At 39.0% G+C, this 16,907-nt stretch overlaps 1 protein-coding gene across 1 annotated transcript; it reads left to right on the top strand.

Moving 5' to 3' along the window:
• Positions 1-3,175: 3,175 nt before the first annotated feature.
• Positions 3,176-16,488, top strand: LOC117533684 (very-long-chain (3R)-3-hydroxyacyl-CoA dehydratase-like). Its single transcript, XM_034197580.1, has 11 exons — positions 3,176-3,417; positions 6,298-6,343; positions 6,486-6,559; positions 7,408-7,572; positions 8,244-8,295; positions 8,410-8,520; positions 9,229-9,356; positions 10,428-10,540; positions 10,624-10,730; positions 10,830-10,961; positions 14,580-16,488. Exons 1-11 carry the CDS (start codon positions 3,337-3,339, stop codon positions 14,654-14,656), a joined length of 1,086 nt encoding a protein of 361 aa, XP_034053471.1. The 5' UTR covers positions 3,176-3,336; the 3' UTR covers positions 14,657-16,488.
• Positions 16,489-16,907: the final 419 nt, after the last annotated feature.

The following is a 16,907-nucleotide window of genomic DNA, read 5'->3' as shown; positions in this document are numbered from 1 at the left end:
CTCAGTCCAACAACAATCCGCGTTACCGATGTGGGCCGTCTCTCTCTCTTGCTCGCTCGAAGGCTCGCTCGCACTTTGGCTGTGAGCTGTGGGCGCCTGATAAATCAACATCCCCCACTTTCATCACTTACAGCGCCCATCGTACAGGGCAAATTAAAAGTGTAACCGGGGTAAAAAGGGTGTTACCTTGACTTAATTATGCATGTTGTTACATCAAGGCTGAACATTAGGATGAGCCAAACAGTCAAAAAAAAAGTTTCCCTCCCAGAACTAGCGCCACTACCTTTAAAAGGGAAATAATGTAATTTTACTCCACTACATTGTTGTAATCATTGTTACATCAGCTTCAATAACGAAATGCATCTTTAAAAATAAACTAGTGGACTAATATAACTCTTTAAGTCACTAAAGAGTCCAATTATTTAATATTTTACGAAAAGTCAATCAGAATTGTGTTGTCATACAGTAAAATGCTACTTCATGCAAAAATACAATCTAGAAATATTTTCGACAATAATCTATTAGTACTTTTACTCGCCCTCTTGCGGTAGATTCTGGTGATACTGAGGTAAAATAACAAAGAATTACACAACATCATGAATAACATCTGGACCCAAAGAGTTGAATTATGCATCCTTGTTGGAGAAATGTTATACCTAACAATGTATGTGATTAAAATGTTAACACTTTTGCCTTCACTATATAATCAGTCAAATAATCTAACATTAATCTAATATTAATTTACAGTTAACTGTCCTTATTTATTGCAGTCTAATTAATGGGTATGAGATGTGTTTACTGCTAGAAGAGTCCATTTATAATCAACAATGACTTTGGTTTGCTCTGGGAATTTAGAGGAGATATAAAGAGGATTGTCTTGAGGTTTATTATTAGTGTGATGAAATAGGAGACAATTTGATACAATTACTTAGCTATAGGCAGGATTTCCAATCATTGATCCAATATGCAACTATTGTGAGTTGCATACTAAAAGCCTTCTTTGAGAATGAATAAGATATATTGTTTTAAACTTATAAGGTCTTCTCACTCTTTTCATACCGATTTTTAAAATAAAATGTAGTTATATGGTTCTCATATTTTTGAAGTAAAAACAAACAACTTGTTAAGGTTCTAGTAATTCACTGAATTTCCCCTGTAAATAACAAGTAATGTGTAGACCAGGCATCCTCAAACTACGGACTCCGGTCCGGATCCGGACCGAACCAGCACTGTCTCCGGACTCTGAGCAAATTATACTTTTAATATGTATTATCTCTCTGTATTATATGTGAGACATCGCCACAACGCATTCGCAACGAGTCAAAATTCTCCGCTATGTCCACTGCAAACAGCGCTCTGCATGTCTGACTGTTCCACTGTGTTCCACCTGTGTGTGTCAACGCTTTGGTCCAATCACATTCAGCATCCAGTCAGCGTTTTTTTCCCCCAAACAATCTGCGAATCAGAGGCACAGTAGGGCGGGTCTTCGCGGAATGCGAGTGGGAAAAATGTGTGTGTCTCTTTCAACCTGTCTAAGTCAGAGCGAGAATTAAAAAAAAAAAAATTCAGAGCGAGAGTTAACAGCTCACCTAGTTCCATCTGTACTGTAGCTAGTAGCCTAGTTTCACCTACCGGGGTGGCAACTGACACCCTAAAATAGGCCTTGCCACCCCAGCTGCCACTCCAGTTGGCAGCTTGTTTTGAAAGAAAAGTTGTGGATCATCGGACATTTATGAGAGAAAGTCTCTAATGTCCGAGTGCAAGTGAATGCAGCACAAGATGCACGTCATGTAACCCCTCCCCCGGTCCTGGCGCGAGCGTGGACATACGATTTGCGGCGATTTCATTTTGAACTGGACGGCGCAAAACGAGAAGCATTCGGACCCAAGCACTGAAGGAATGAGGTATTTGCGGTCTGACAGAGAAGAGACTGTCAGTGTGGCTGTACTCAGCATTGAATCAAAACGCACTGAAGCTGTTGATCTTAATACGTTTGTGAGGCGTTTTGCTGAATAAAATGGTAATCGCCGCATTCAGCTGTAATAGACATGTCAACTTGATGCTCTGCTCACGGATGAGCATACACAACTATTAAGATGATGACCTTACGTGTGTAAATATATTGTTTTCTTTGAGGGGGTCTGCCCCCAAAAAACTGTTTTAAGTCCTGAGAAAGTCAAATCAGACGTTGTGTAAAACTACACTGCCCAGCCAAACAAAAGTAACCACTTTGATTGAACTAGGCCAGTAGGTAAGGACTTTCCACTGGATAATAACTGCAGTATAAAAGAATGCATGACTGAAGTGATGGAGACCATGTTGAAGGCAAACAAAAAGAGGAAATAACAGGTCAAATCAAGCAAATCCCTCTCAGATTCCACAGCAACCAGAAGAACATAAATACTGGCTGGTGATTTGATTCATCAGCTTTGTGATGGAATAAAAAAATGCACAGTGCATTTCCTTAGCTGTGGGTGAGTCCACTGACACCACTGACAATGCTCAGTTGCTGGTGTTAGTGAGTTTTTATGATGAGGCAAAGGGGGAGTTTGTTGAAGATGTGTTGGGCCTGACGAACCTCAGTGGACACACAAGGGGGCATACATTTATAAAGCACTAATGGGAATGCTGAATGAAAGAGGGTGCAGCTGCCTTTATTCATAACTGTGCAGCTCTTACACTGCGAGTCTGAGGGGTCAAGCACAGAAACAATAACAATGAAAACTGCTGCATACAGATTATTTTTGTTTTTGCAACCTCGTGTTAAGAATCTTGTTGCAATTGTTTAAAAGTTTGAATGACCGTAATAAACGGACCTTTGTCTTATTGAAACATTTATTTTGGACCTTTAAGATTTGTATTTGAGTACCCCTGGTGTAGACCATACACTCCTGTCTGATAGCGCTGATGGAGTGCTGGCACTCCATGTCTAATTTGTCTTTTTCTAATGTGCTTTTAGTTATTTTATTTAAAAAAGAAAAATGTTGTGCTTTTTGGTTTCACAAAAAAAAAAAAAAAATAATGTAGACCTATTTAACTCAACTTCATATATTTATTTTATTAGGTAATTTAACTTTTTTGTGAGGAGAAAACACATCAGACACTCACTATTACAAGACATTAATGTATTAGTAATTTTAAAGTGTTAGCCCTTTACAGCTAATCTTATTTTGAAGCGCGTAACGCCCTCTTCCCGGAAACATGCTCCATCACATCCCCTCTGTCGTGTGTGAGTGGGGGTTGTCGGCAGGCTGTCAGATGAGGACGTAGGTTTACAGTTTTAGTACATTTCTTCTCATTTTATGGCATGTAGATATCAGAAAGCACAGAGTGACAATGCAGATCCTCACCCCGCATGTTTACTGGGCTCAGCGGCACTCAGAGATCTTCCTCCGGGTGGACCTGAGCGATGCAAAGGTAACCACGCCAGCTTTAACTCTTACAGACCTGTCGTTTACTGATAAAGACATATGGTTTAATGCCTTTAATCTTTAATATATTAATGCTGTGGGTGTAACAGAGGCTTATTCATGTTTAACATATCCCTATGCTAACGGCTAGCCTAACTGTTGGCTACCGTTACACCGCTATTTTTGACCTATGACGTTTATGTGTGATGCCCAGAAGAAAACTGATAATACGTTAATAATGTAATGTTACGCATTTGTTCTACGTCCAAAAAATATATACGTTTGTTTTTTACGGCAAAATACACAGTGCAACGGGAGCTGATAACAATGTATTGTCTGTCGGTCGGACTTCCTTGTTAATCACTACTCTCCACCGCTATCAACTGCCACTAAAACAAATACAATGATATCAAAGTCAGAATAAATCATTCAAAATACAAAACCCAGCTCAATACTAAATATATTGGGATGTTAATGCTTTCTGTCAGCCAGTCAAAACCTGTATTACTACTAATAATAATAATTGTGTTTATTTTGGTGATTTATCTTCACCTCATCACCATCTATAACTGACTACTTTCATCTCATTCTGTTGGCTAAGTGTTTGCATTAGTTACAGGTATTACTGGTTTTCCTCCTCGTCCTGCATCTGTTCGACAATGATCCTATAAAAGATGCATGACTTGTAATGGTTGTTCTGGATCTTGTTTAGCCCCTTAGCAGAATGGCTCAATGATCACTGAAACAGGCTGACAGAGCAGGGTCGGCTCTAGAACAAATCAAATGGGGGGGGGGCAATCATTTACCAAGGGGGGGCACACACTGCCGTCAACAACCAACACACAAACACCAACGCAACTTCAATTAAAAAAAAACATGCTGTAAAGTCTATTGTCTTTCACACACATTGCAGGGGTGTAGTGCTATTGTATAGCGCACATATGACTTGTGCATACATGCACGGTTGTGGCACGATCACCAAAACAGAAACATATGGACATAGGCCACCATATGAAAAGTGTGCAAATGTATTTAGTATCCTATCCATGTGAACATGTTTTAGGTGGGGGGTGGACCTAACCTCCTCTAGGAGGGGTCTGGGGGCATGCTCCCCCGGGAAGATTATTTTTAAAATATTGAAGTTAAATGCATCAATCTGGTGCACTTTGAGAGCAAAATGAAGAGATCTATGGATACATCTCTCAACATCCATATGAAACACAACTGTAAACAGATTTACTTTTTCTTTATGGATATTTTACTAATCACTCCCCTTTTCAAATGTATTCTTGTGTTACTGTCCTATAGTATTTCATACCCGTTTTTCATTTATTCTCTTATTCTTTAATAACTATAATGATCATATAAAGGTAGCCTATTCCTCGCAAATACTTGTTTACATAAATGGTGAGCAAACAGTTTGAGACCCACTGAGATAACTTACACTAAAGTGAACTATCTAAACACTGAGAGAGTCCTTACCCCACTGAGCTGACGTTATAAGATCCTCTCAGTCTGACAGGAGAGGACTCTCCTCCACCTTGGTGTAGAAACAGCTCTTTATATCCGTTAGCATAGCTAGCTAACCAGATGCTAACAACAATATTCCACGTTACCGCTCGCGCACTGACAAAATGCGCTCGTGCCACACACAGAGAGCCGAGCTTGAATGAAACACAGAGACCCATGTACTTGTACTGTACTGTATATCATATTATTTTCGATGGCTTTACTGTATAATCAGTATAACAGATGGACAGATCGCCACTGGGCTTTCATCTAAACACACAGCCACGTAATGATAACAAAACAAAAGTCGGGGTCATTGGTCAAGCAACACACCAATCAGAGAGCAGCAGTGAGCACACCTCAGGCTGTGTTTCATATAAAGAATAAATAAAGAATACAAATGTGTATTCTTTATTTCTGATGTATTTCACACAAAAAACTTTTGGTGGAAACGTTTTAACTTATATGATTTTTTTTTTAAAACGGCAAATTGGCAATAAGGCTCGTTGGGGGGGCACAGTGACTCATTTGGGGGGGCATGGCCCGCGAATGACCCCCCATGACGCCGACCCTGTGACAGAGGAACACCTGTCATGTTACGTATTTAACGCCAACTTATCAATAAGGAAAGACTAAATATAAAACATATAAAATGTGTTTCAGTATAATGCAATTACAATCATTAACACAAATGACAGCCTATACAATGCCCAAAAAGTTGAAGCAACACCTTCCTGCTTTACGAAATATATCGTTTTAGATTTTGGATATTCTAATATAGCAAAAGTGTATTTTCCTGGTTTTAAAGGCTGCATTGCAGTAAAGCTATGTGTTTTCTTAAACTTAACATACCGCTCTATTAGTTGCCCTACTTATCATCCCTATTTGTGGGTATGATTTATTGCATTTATATAATATTACAGGGCTGTTGTATTTGACTGCAATACTTAGCTTAGTGTACATAATAAACTGGGTACTTGTTTTAAAGGGTTAAGTCTGGGTTATTTTAAATGTTTGCAAACCAAAAACAATAATGTGTGGCTCTCACTAGTAAGTCTTTTGTGAATTAAGACAGATATATCTATTTTTGTGTGACATAGAATTCCTTTAAAGCCAAAAACCCAATAACACCATCCTTCCTCTTTAAACCCTTATTACAGCACCTAATATGTATTGATCCGCTGTTGAAGATAGTACCCAGCAAATAATTTTTTTTGTTTTATTTAAGTAAGATATATAAATAACTACATTGGCCAGTTGTTTAAAAATAATGAATATATATGTGTTTAAAAATAATTACACCTTCAGCTTATCCTTACATTTGTATTTTGTGCATCAGTGTCGGGTTGGTGGTGATGGTTGCTGTTGTGTTTTTTAGGATCTCGACATCAGTGTACAAGAAAACAACACACTTCAGTTCAAAGGTCAGTATTTACATGGGTGCTTGTGAGGAGGAAACACACTTGCATAATGAAAATATTGAAGCAAAACATTTTCTAAATAATCTTTAAATATTTCACATGATTTATTATATTTGACATGATGGCAATTCATATTGTTCCACAGCACAGGGCCATGGAGCTAAAGGAGATAATGAATACCAGTTCAGTCTGGAGTTTCGGGAACCTGTTAGAACTGAGGTAACAATATTTGTATTCATCTCTCACTTATGTGTGTTTAAATTGATTTTAATATTGAGTGTTGTCCAATTAATTTAAATGTAATCGAAGTTGCAATATATATATATATATATATATATAGACATTTTTTATTCATTGGGATAAACCCCTTGAGATGCACCATCTCGTTTTCAAGGGGCTCCCGAAAAAAATATGGACTGATGCAATGTCCAAATGTCAATAAGCTCAATATTTTGTAAAGGCCACATACATGAAAATGTAATTTTGATTAAAGTATTTTCATGCTGCAGAGATGTCTATAAACAGATTCTTACAATCTAAATAACTCTTTGTCTGGTACACATCAATCATTACACCATGATCATTTGTATACATGTTTCAATGACAATGTGACGAATGTTTTAAAAAGGGAATTTTGTATTTATTTTCAAACCGTACAGCCCTAGTTATATTGAAATGTCTTGTTTTTGCACAATTGTAATGTGTTTTCCTACAGTGTATAATATAACTCTTAAGTGTTGTCACTTTGTTTCCAGCAGTATTTACAGATACCGAGATATACATTTAAAATGAAATCATTGCCTTAAACTATAAAAGGCAATACATATTATAATTTTCACAGCAAGTACAGTATGCACATTGGCAAATTTCATACAATTTCTCCGTATAATGACTGCATAAATGTACCTTCTAGAAATAACGATACAAAATGTGTCCAAATGTGTCCTTTAACCAAGTTATTTTCAGTCAGTAGTTGATCAAATGTGGTTCCCAAGCTACTCACATTACATCTTTGCCTTCTGCTTGTCTCAGTTACGAAACCTGATAGACATTGTAATACCTTTCAGATCAACCATAAGTCCACCCAGCGTCAGGTGGACATCAAGATCAGGAAGCAGGAGGAGCGCTGGTGGGACCGGCTGACTCTGCAGGAGAAGAAGCCTCTGTTTCTGGCTCCAGACTTCGACCGCTGGCTGGACGAGTCGGACGCCGAGATGGAGCTTCAGGCTAAGGTATTGTGAACATAAAATGAAGTCCACACTGAAAAGGCTTTTGACTGATGAGGCAAATGAGTAGATGGGATCATTCTAATTTCAGTTAGGACAGTTGGTGCTATTTTTAGTCCATGCTCAAAGTTGTTTTAAATACGATGTCGGATTTCACTGGGATTTTACAGTAATGTGAACCCCTTTACACATTAGTTGACAAAGCCACCATCCAAAGAGATGTCTCTTTGTTTGGGAAAACATAGCAACTATTACAGGAATGCTTGCCAATTTCTCAAAATGATTCAATAAACTATGTGTTGGAAAGAAAGGTAAGATAAGCAAAATGTATATGTTTTAGAGTCTCACAGACATAATCTGATCCACCCCTGCTGTTTCTCTGAATGGTTTGGCTTAGCATATATCAAACATTGTAAGACTCCACCACACTGTCTAACTTTATATATATCTAAATTATATTTAAATATATATATTTGCAATATTCCCGGTGCTAGACCTTTTTAAATGGCATCTTTCTACGATTGAGTGGACTGTGTTAATATAAAATCGCAGTAGCTTAACAATTCATTATTATGAAATTAAAATCTTGTTTTTATGTGGTAATGTCAAGTGTTTACTAACTCGTTTTTTAAAACCTTATATTAAAAAAAATGTCTTTATGGTTTGATTTTTTTCAGGAGGAAGAGAAAATAAACAAGATAAGTGTGGAGTCGAGAGTTCGTAAAGACCGTGAGTCCCACTGTGCTCTGTGCTACCTTCCAAACATAACCTCACAGAAGTACTTCTCATATGTGTTAGCAACATTAGCATCAGTTATTTGAGTTATATTCTTCTCTTCCTCAGCGTACCTTGGGCTGAAGAGGGGCTACTTGTTTATGTACAACCTGGTGCAGTTCCTGGGATTCTCCTGGATCTTCGTCAACATGACCGTTCGACTCTTCATTCTTGGTCAAGGTTTGTAGAGGAATACGTTTATGTCCAGGTCAACCAGTTACCCCGCAGTACTGGAAGTTTGCCTAACCATTTTTAGAGTGTTTCTGTAAATACAAGATATCTGCTTTTCTTTTGTTTATTACTGACAATCATTTGGTCTTGAAGCCACAGTGCATTACATTACATCTTATTTAACTACATGTAGATTATTAGATTCTGCTGCAAAGGCTGGATCAAATGTGGCTATAATCATAGTATGCCATGAACAGACATTAACCCTGCACACCACATTTTATTTGAAGTAACTTTACTGTCAGTTACATTGTTCTTGTGCTTTGTTCATTACATCACACGGATCTCAAAGATGATGTGGAACAGTTGAGTAAAAGCAGAATTGGCAAACTGTAAAGGGATGGACGAAATCAAGATAAAAACCAGACAATTGCACTCCCTTTAATAGCTTTTACATTTCATGGGCTGCATAATAAATAAGACATCATTAGCACCACTGCAGCTAAATGAAACACAGGAGGTCCAGAAACACAGAGAGAAAGATTGAGCTCTGCGTTTTTGTTTGTGAGGGAGCGATTCACAGATGAGCTCATTTAAATTGAAACAGGAACACGGCTACGCAGCAGGGATTTGTTTTGCAAATGACGAGGATTATGAATAGACGCTTATGCAATGTGCGGTTTAATTATGTCCGTTTGTTTCTCTCTCCCTTCACAGACTCGTTCTATGATACCTTCCACACCACGGCCGACATGATGTATTTCTGTCAGATGATGGCCGTGCTCGAGGTCATCAACCCCTTGCTGGGTCTGGTTAAGACTGGATTCTTTCCTGCTATGATACAGGTAGAGAGAATCACTTCATGTTTTATTCTGATTTCAAGCCTGATTATGTAAACCCAAGTAACACCTAAACATTTGAGTCATCAAAAAGCAAAGTTACGTGCGTGCGTGCGTGCGTGCGTGCGTGCATGCGTATGTATGGTCTGCAAAGGCTAAAATCCCAAGATTCCCCTGCCTGAAACGCCACCATTTCACTATCTAACACTTGAGCTTCTATTGGCTAGCGCTCTAACACATTGTGCATGAAAGGCTAAGGGGCGGGACATTTCTTAGCAGTTGACCAATCACAACAGAGCCGGCCAGCTGGTTTCAGACAGAGGGTGAAAAGAAGTGCTGCATCACAAGCAGTATGAGACAAATAAAGAGCTTTTTGATCATTAAAGCATGGAGACATGTCCCAGTAGAGACTACATACTGATATACACCTGAACATAAGCATCAAGGTCCCTTTAAATATGGGGCAAATGCTGCAGATTTTCAGACAGTTGTAAGCAGTGGTGTAAAGTAACTAATTACATTTAATCAAGAAGTTTACTTGAGTACAATTTTGAGAGACTTGTACTTTACTTGAGTATCTAATTGTTTTGCTACTTTGTACTTCATTCACTACATTTATTTACTACCTTTTAGATACCTTACAGAATTGGATTAATGATGTACATTTTCACAATCCACCCTGTAGTATAGAAAGTCATTCAAACTAGCTGCACCTTTACCAGCTTTGATAACACTTTAATGCAGCAATAATTATAATCAAAACATTTGATATATATTATTCTAAAATGGGCCAATCTGCATAATGAGTACTTTTACTTATGGTACTAACTATTTTGATGCCAATACTTTTTTACTTTTACTTGAGTAACATTTTGAATGCAGGACTTTTTCTTGTAACAGAGTATTTCTACACTCTGGTACTTCTACTTTGACCCAAGTACAGATCTGAGTACTTCCTCCACTTTTGGTTGTAAGAACAGTATTGTCTTAAGCATCACTATCTGATACTTTAGCATTCATATTTAACATCATGTGAATAATAGTATCTAAACTCTGTCTGATGGTTCTCTGTTGCAGGTGGCAGGGAGGAACGTCATTCTGTTTGTGATCTTCGGCAGTCTGGAGGAGATGCAGAACAAACCTGTGGTGTTCTTCGTCTTCTACCTGTGGAGCACCATCGAGATCTTCAGGTCCGTCACATCATCATCCTCCCCTCTCTGCTCTACATGCGTAACTGCCTCCTCTAACACAGGCTCTTCCTTCTCCACATCAGGTACCCGTTCTACATGCTGGCCTGCATCAGCACAGAGTGGAAGCTGTTGACGTGGTTGAGGTACAGCCTCTGGATCCCTCTGTACCCGCTGGGGGTCTTGGCTGAAGGTTAGAGATTAGAATACTGAGAAAACAGTGGCATAGACAAAGTTGGAGGGGTACACATGAGTTGTTGCTGACTGTGTGTCTTTCTGTACCTGTTTCCAGCGGTGGCCGTGATCCAGTCCCTGGCCATCTTTGATGAGACGCGTCTGTTCAGCGTCCCCCTCCCCGCGCTGCTGGGAGGCTCCCTGAGCTTCTCCTACACTCTGCAGATCTACCTGGTCCTCATGTTCCTAGGTGAGACATCCCTTACCTTCGACTGTACACAATAGCTTTAAGTTTTTATTAGCTGATGCTTATATCCAAAGCGACTTACAATAAATGCAATAAACCATAAAGACACCAAGTCATAAGAATGCAAGTATATTCACTTTGAATAAGCAAAACCATTGTAGGTTCTGGTGCATTAGCTTCAAATGTGCTAAACCCTTTAAGTGCAAAATGTATTTGTGTGTGTTGGGTTTAGTGGCCAAGATACAAGCAAGACATCTGGGTATTCAGTCTGTGACGAAGCGTAACTTATCATGTTGACATTCTAATTCTAAATCAGCATACAAATGCTGTCTTACAAAACTGACAATGTATGCTGCTTAAAGGAAGGCTCCCAGTCATTAGATAGTTAATCAAAACTTCAGTATTTAGTGAAACATTATGTTTAAACCATACCCTGAAGAAATCAGCGATATTCCCCGGTAAATAATGATTTTATAGCTCTTTTTTTTATCAAAACCTGTATATTCCGTCAGGCAGCTGCCATTTTGGCCATTTTCAGTAGTGACATGATCCGAAAAACTAGGTCGTGACGTCATCTATGCGTTCACTTTGTAAACACACGACGAAAACATGACGGAGTATTTGAGTTCGGACTCGTCAGCCGAGGAAGAAGTTTAGAAAAATAAAGTCCAGGCGGACTTACTTTGAATTATCACTATAGGTATTCATTCCATCCAAATACAACTGTAAAAAAAATAAAAAACATACTCTGTTATCCTCTTAGGCCCCACGGACCCGGTTCCGGGGCCTAAATCGCGTCATTTGCAGGAAACAACGTCTAAGGAACCTTAATATTTAATAAACTATGAATATTTTATATCCATATAACGGGAAAAAAAAAAATTAAATGTTTTCTTCAAAAAAAACACACAATGCTAACAGTGAGCCTCTGAATTAGCCCAGAGCGAAAAATGCTAACCTATTACTGCACCGAAAATCACTCCTAGCTCCCTTATTACTTATCCTAGCTGCACATCCAACACATCGTTTATGATCGTAAAGACACAGAATCTAACGATGCTCACCTCAACACTGAAAGATACAAACTCGCGACGTTATCAACAAAAACGTACATTAAAACAAGTGGCGCTAGGTACTAACATGCGCTAGGCTAACATAGCTTACCTTGGTCTTTGTCTGGTCTAAACTGGTCTTCAATGGCATTACAACGATAAAAACGATGATGTAGTTAATCCATAGGTTAATATCCAATGGGGCTGTGTCCCCTTTGAAATGTTCTGATAATCTATAAGCAATAAAACTGCAATTCCGTTATCTGCTGTCCGCTCCGTGCGCTCTGGGTCCTGCAATTCCTGCTTCCTTACGTAGTAAACAATAAGTAAAGTCTGCTGCGTAATGTGCTTATGCTGGCTGGCATTGGCAGTGCACTGCATCCCCATTAAGTAATGGTTGATTTAATAAATCCCATTTTATGTTTCATCATACTCTCAGAATAGTCGTCCGGAAACTTGAAATGTTCGCTGCATACATGCGCCTGTGGATCTTTCGGTTCGGGCCGAGCACATTTCGCTAGCCACTGCCTCCGAACGTACTTCCTACGCTTACCCGTTGGCAATAGATGGAACCGAGCATTCCGTGGATTGTTCCTATCCGAATTGTGGCAATGTTTCGCGATACAATGAAGCATATTTCTATAGAATTGAGAGAGTAACTAGAGTAAACAACATGAACAAAGCACATACGTCAATTTGTCCTCAACACCAAACGCATAGTTCACGTCACTTCCGGTAAAATAAGTCATGTGACTCGTCAAAATGGCGCCGCCCACAGGGTTGATGTTATTTCGGTAATTAATCAGTTAAAAATCACTGATAACGTCATCGGATTAAAAAAAAAAAAAAAAAGACTGGCAGAGACTGGTCTGTTTTATCGGATTATAATTATTTAAAAATGCGTGTCATGAGCATACCATTCCTTTAAGGAAAACTAATTGAACTGCAAAAGACAAAAGAGGTTTCTCAATACTCTAATTTCCCCTCTACGACTCCTTTCCTCGACTCCTATCCTCGATACTTAGTCCCGCCCACAGGAGATGCGAGCGGAGGACTGAGGAGGGGAAGCAGCAGGCGGTTAGAGAAATGAGAACTCCTCTCCTCTGAGCGGTCATTTTAAAGAGACGTCCATCAATGATGACAGGAGGCAGCAGCCCTCTGTCTGATGGACAGATGTGTTCATGATGACAATAACAGGCTACAGATGCGGACATATATACACACATATATTTATATAAATATATACAATTTCAGAATCAAACAAGTATGAGAGCACTCTCATAATAACGTAGCACAATCAGAGACTGGATATATCCCCCCCCTCTCTCTGGTCGCTGAAATGGGGAATTGAAATTACGGGTTAAGTATTAAAAGTAAGCATAGGATACCAAACCAACTGAGACCTGTCTGTCCGCCGCATCTACGCACTGTACAACACACACACCTACACACTGTACCACGCACACACCTACACACTGTACCACACACACCTACACACTGTACCACACACACCTACAGCTCCTAAAGCATATCATCAGGCCACAGCCGTTGTGTATTTTATTATGTGAAGCACTAAATGGTCTTAGAAAAATATTGACTCTTTGTTTGTAGATATCTACTAAACTACAGCAAATACAGAGAGTAATGTAGGCCTGTTATACTGAGTGATATATATGTTACACACTGCTCTGCTTTCTGCACGGACCTCACAGCTGTTCTCACTGTTAACATCTCGTTGCGATGAAAGCAGTTTCTAAAATAATATCCAGGGGATGCATGCAGAGCTGTCATTGGCTGAGATAAGTCCGGCCGTGCGTCACGCCTCCACTGTTCCCGGAAATGCATCCGTGGAGGAGCCGTGGAGGAACCATCAGTGTATCCTCGGTTAGAGCTCCTCCAGAGAGCCTGCTCGGTCCTCGGTCCTCGAAGTGCATTTAGAGAAATGAGATGTTCTTCAAAGTGGCGCGCTGAAATGTATTTCCGGGTCACTACCGGAGGAGTCGAGGAGGGGAAATTAGAGTATTGAGAAACCTCTAAAGTCATAATAAAGACAAATGTATTTCGATCAATAACAATTTGTTATCAAATTTACGAATCATAAAATATGAAGTCAGACATTTGAAGCTTGATTCATAAACCTCAAAAGAAGCGGTGAATGAAAATGTAGAAAAAAGGCATTTGGAGTCCGCTGCAAAGTTCAGTTTGTAGAGCTGGCTGCCCACACTTGGTCCCGATGCGAAGGACCCGGGTTAGAATCCAGCCTGGGACCGTTTGACCTGTGCTATCCCCTCCGTCTCCCCCTTTCAACACTGTCATTTAAATAAAGGTTGCAGAAGAAAACTCTAAAAAAACTGAAGACAACATGTGTTTTATTAGTCGCATTATAAATGTCTAACTGAAAATGTCATTTTCATGTGCAAAAATGTCCCTGGAAACAGTTTTGAATGAAGGAATGATTTACTTGTGTTGTGGAGACGGGGCTTACTAATGTGTTTGTGCAGTCACCCGATGAGACAAACATTACAGCTAGTCTATCAGCTTCATACTGACGGCTTTCTTCTCCTCCCAGGACTCTTCATCAATTTCCGGCACCTGTACAAGCAGAGGAGGAGACGATTCCGCTCGAGGAAAAGGAAAGTCCAATAACTCATCAGCCTGTTTTTAAAACACCCTGAACTGCCGTCCTGTTAAAGATTAAGCAGAAGGTTTATTTTCCTCAATTGCCTTTCTCATCTTCTACACACATACACTGACCTGAAGGAGGACTTTTCCCCTTAATCCTCCAATGGGTGAACTTTCCCCAGACCACGTCCTGTTTATCCTTCTTTAACAGCTGCACAACACACATCACCTGAAAAAACTGTACATCCAGTGCTTTACTAGTAGTGTGTTTATTCTCTTAAAAAATGTCATATTTATCAAGATGTGTGTCTGCAGTGGGACATGGAGTCCTCTGTTCCACAGTTAGAGTGGTTAAAGAAAACTCTTTCTGGGAAGGCTCGGGCAGATTTGCCCTTTTTGTTTTATTTATTGCTTTAGGATTATTTATTAAATGGTGGTCTTTGTTGGATCAAAACTCATAATGTTTTTAGATATCTTTTAACCCATGGAAGAAAAATCACTGATCCATCATCGGTGATGTAAGGTAGATAAGCTACAACACCATGGCTCTTGAGAAATGGTCAGATGTGTTTTCCAAACACTGAGGCTTGTTTGTCTCAGTCAGTCATTCACGGCTTTGAATATTAAAAAAGCCATGCAAATCTATCTTTTCATGAAACACACAATCCTTCCTGGCCTTTACACTAGTTTTATTGGCAACCTATACAACGATTAAGCTTCTACTTTGTGACCTACAAGGAGGACATGGGATTGACAAATTATGATTGAAGTATTGTTTGTTGGCTTTTTATGGTAAACGCTAAAAAATCACGCTAAACATACAAATGGCAAAATAGGAGAATGTTTATTTGAGGATGAAGTTGAAGGGCTAAATAAAAAGGTTATCTTTTTATAACTTGACAAATGCTTGTAGTACTTTATGCCAGTTCTAAATTGACAGCACCTCCAGAGTCTAGTTTTATCTTCTTTAAAGCACCATGTCAACATTTTAAAAATGGGCAACATTGGACACCCGTGGTCATTTGAATAAATCCAACAATCTGCCATGTGGACACTGACATGTATAGAAGGAACACAACAAGCACACACTGTTTTCTCTGTAAGTATACACAGTTGATGGTATGGTCAGTGTGCCAATTAATGCAAATATATGTTTCTACCATCAGAAGCTTACACTACAATCATAGAAATTCAACCTTTTGTTGTTCTTTGAACTGTGGATGTTTCGGTCAAGTGACAATTCTCTTAAGAATTCTGTTAGGAGAACAAAATTAAACTCTTGGCCAGGTCACTCTTGGAAAAGAGATTTTAATCTCAATGAATCTTTTACCTGGTTAAATAAAGGATGAACTCCAGATGCACCAAACATCCTTTACAATCCAAATCTGCTCTTACCCAGGTGTGACGAATGACAAATCTCACTGGATCTTAAATTGGAGAAGTGTGGCAGATGGTTTATTATTAGCACTGACGCTTCACACTAAAGAGGGGGGCAGGTGTTATTCTACTGTGAAACTGAGTGAAGAAGCTGAGCACAGGCAATATTGTTGAAGGATATGACATCATCAACAATGAACCGTCCACTTCCTGTTCCACCCAATCTGTTTACCCTTAGACTTTCCATTTGTTTTGGATTTATTTGTGTTTATTCAAGTTGTTGATTTTGTTTGTTTGTTTCAGTTTTTTTTTTTGTTTTTTTTTAATGGTGTTTGGGAAAGATGTGTACTTGTCATAAAGCTTGATTTAGACATTATTTGCATTTCAAAAGTCTTTAGGTAGGGACATTCAGACTAACGCTGCATTGTGTTCACAAATATGGTTTCCTGCCTAAAATAAACATCAGTTTTCTAAATTTGGAGGCCGGGTGTTTTTTTTCTCTCAATTCAGTTCCTTTTATAAAATATCAAACATTTTAAAATGTTTAATTAATTGTTTTACATTTCGCTGCAAGTAGGAAAGGATGGATGTTGTTGGAGATTCAAACGTATTAAAATGTCATGAAAATGTTTCCATTTCAGAACCATTCTGGATTATTTTCAAGGCGACATAAATGGTCAAAGAATGTCTCATCAGTGTAATTTATTTAGTGAGCGTTTGCCCCCTGCCACTCTTTAAGCCCCCAGCCACAGGGGTTTTCACTTTGCCTGATTGGACCTTTTCTCTGTGGCTGTATTCACCTTCTTTTGTTCAGTCAGGGCGGTACAGCTTAAGCCTTTATAATCATAATTTGGACATATTGGTGAAAGTCATTTAGCTTCTCAGCAGATGACTTAAA

Source organism: Gymnodraco acuticeps, unplaced genomic scaffold, assembly GCF_902827175.1.
Source record: "Gymnodraco acuticeps unplaced genomic scaffold, fGymAcu1.1, whole genome shotgun sequence".
Taxonomy (NCBI): Eukaryota; Metazoa; Chordata; class Actinopteri; order Perciformes; family Bathydraconidae; genus Gymnodraco; species Gymnodraco acuticeps.
This window is presented reverse-complemented; position numbering and strand designations above follow the sequence as displayed.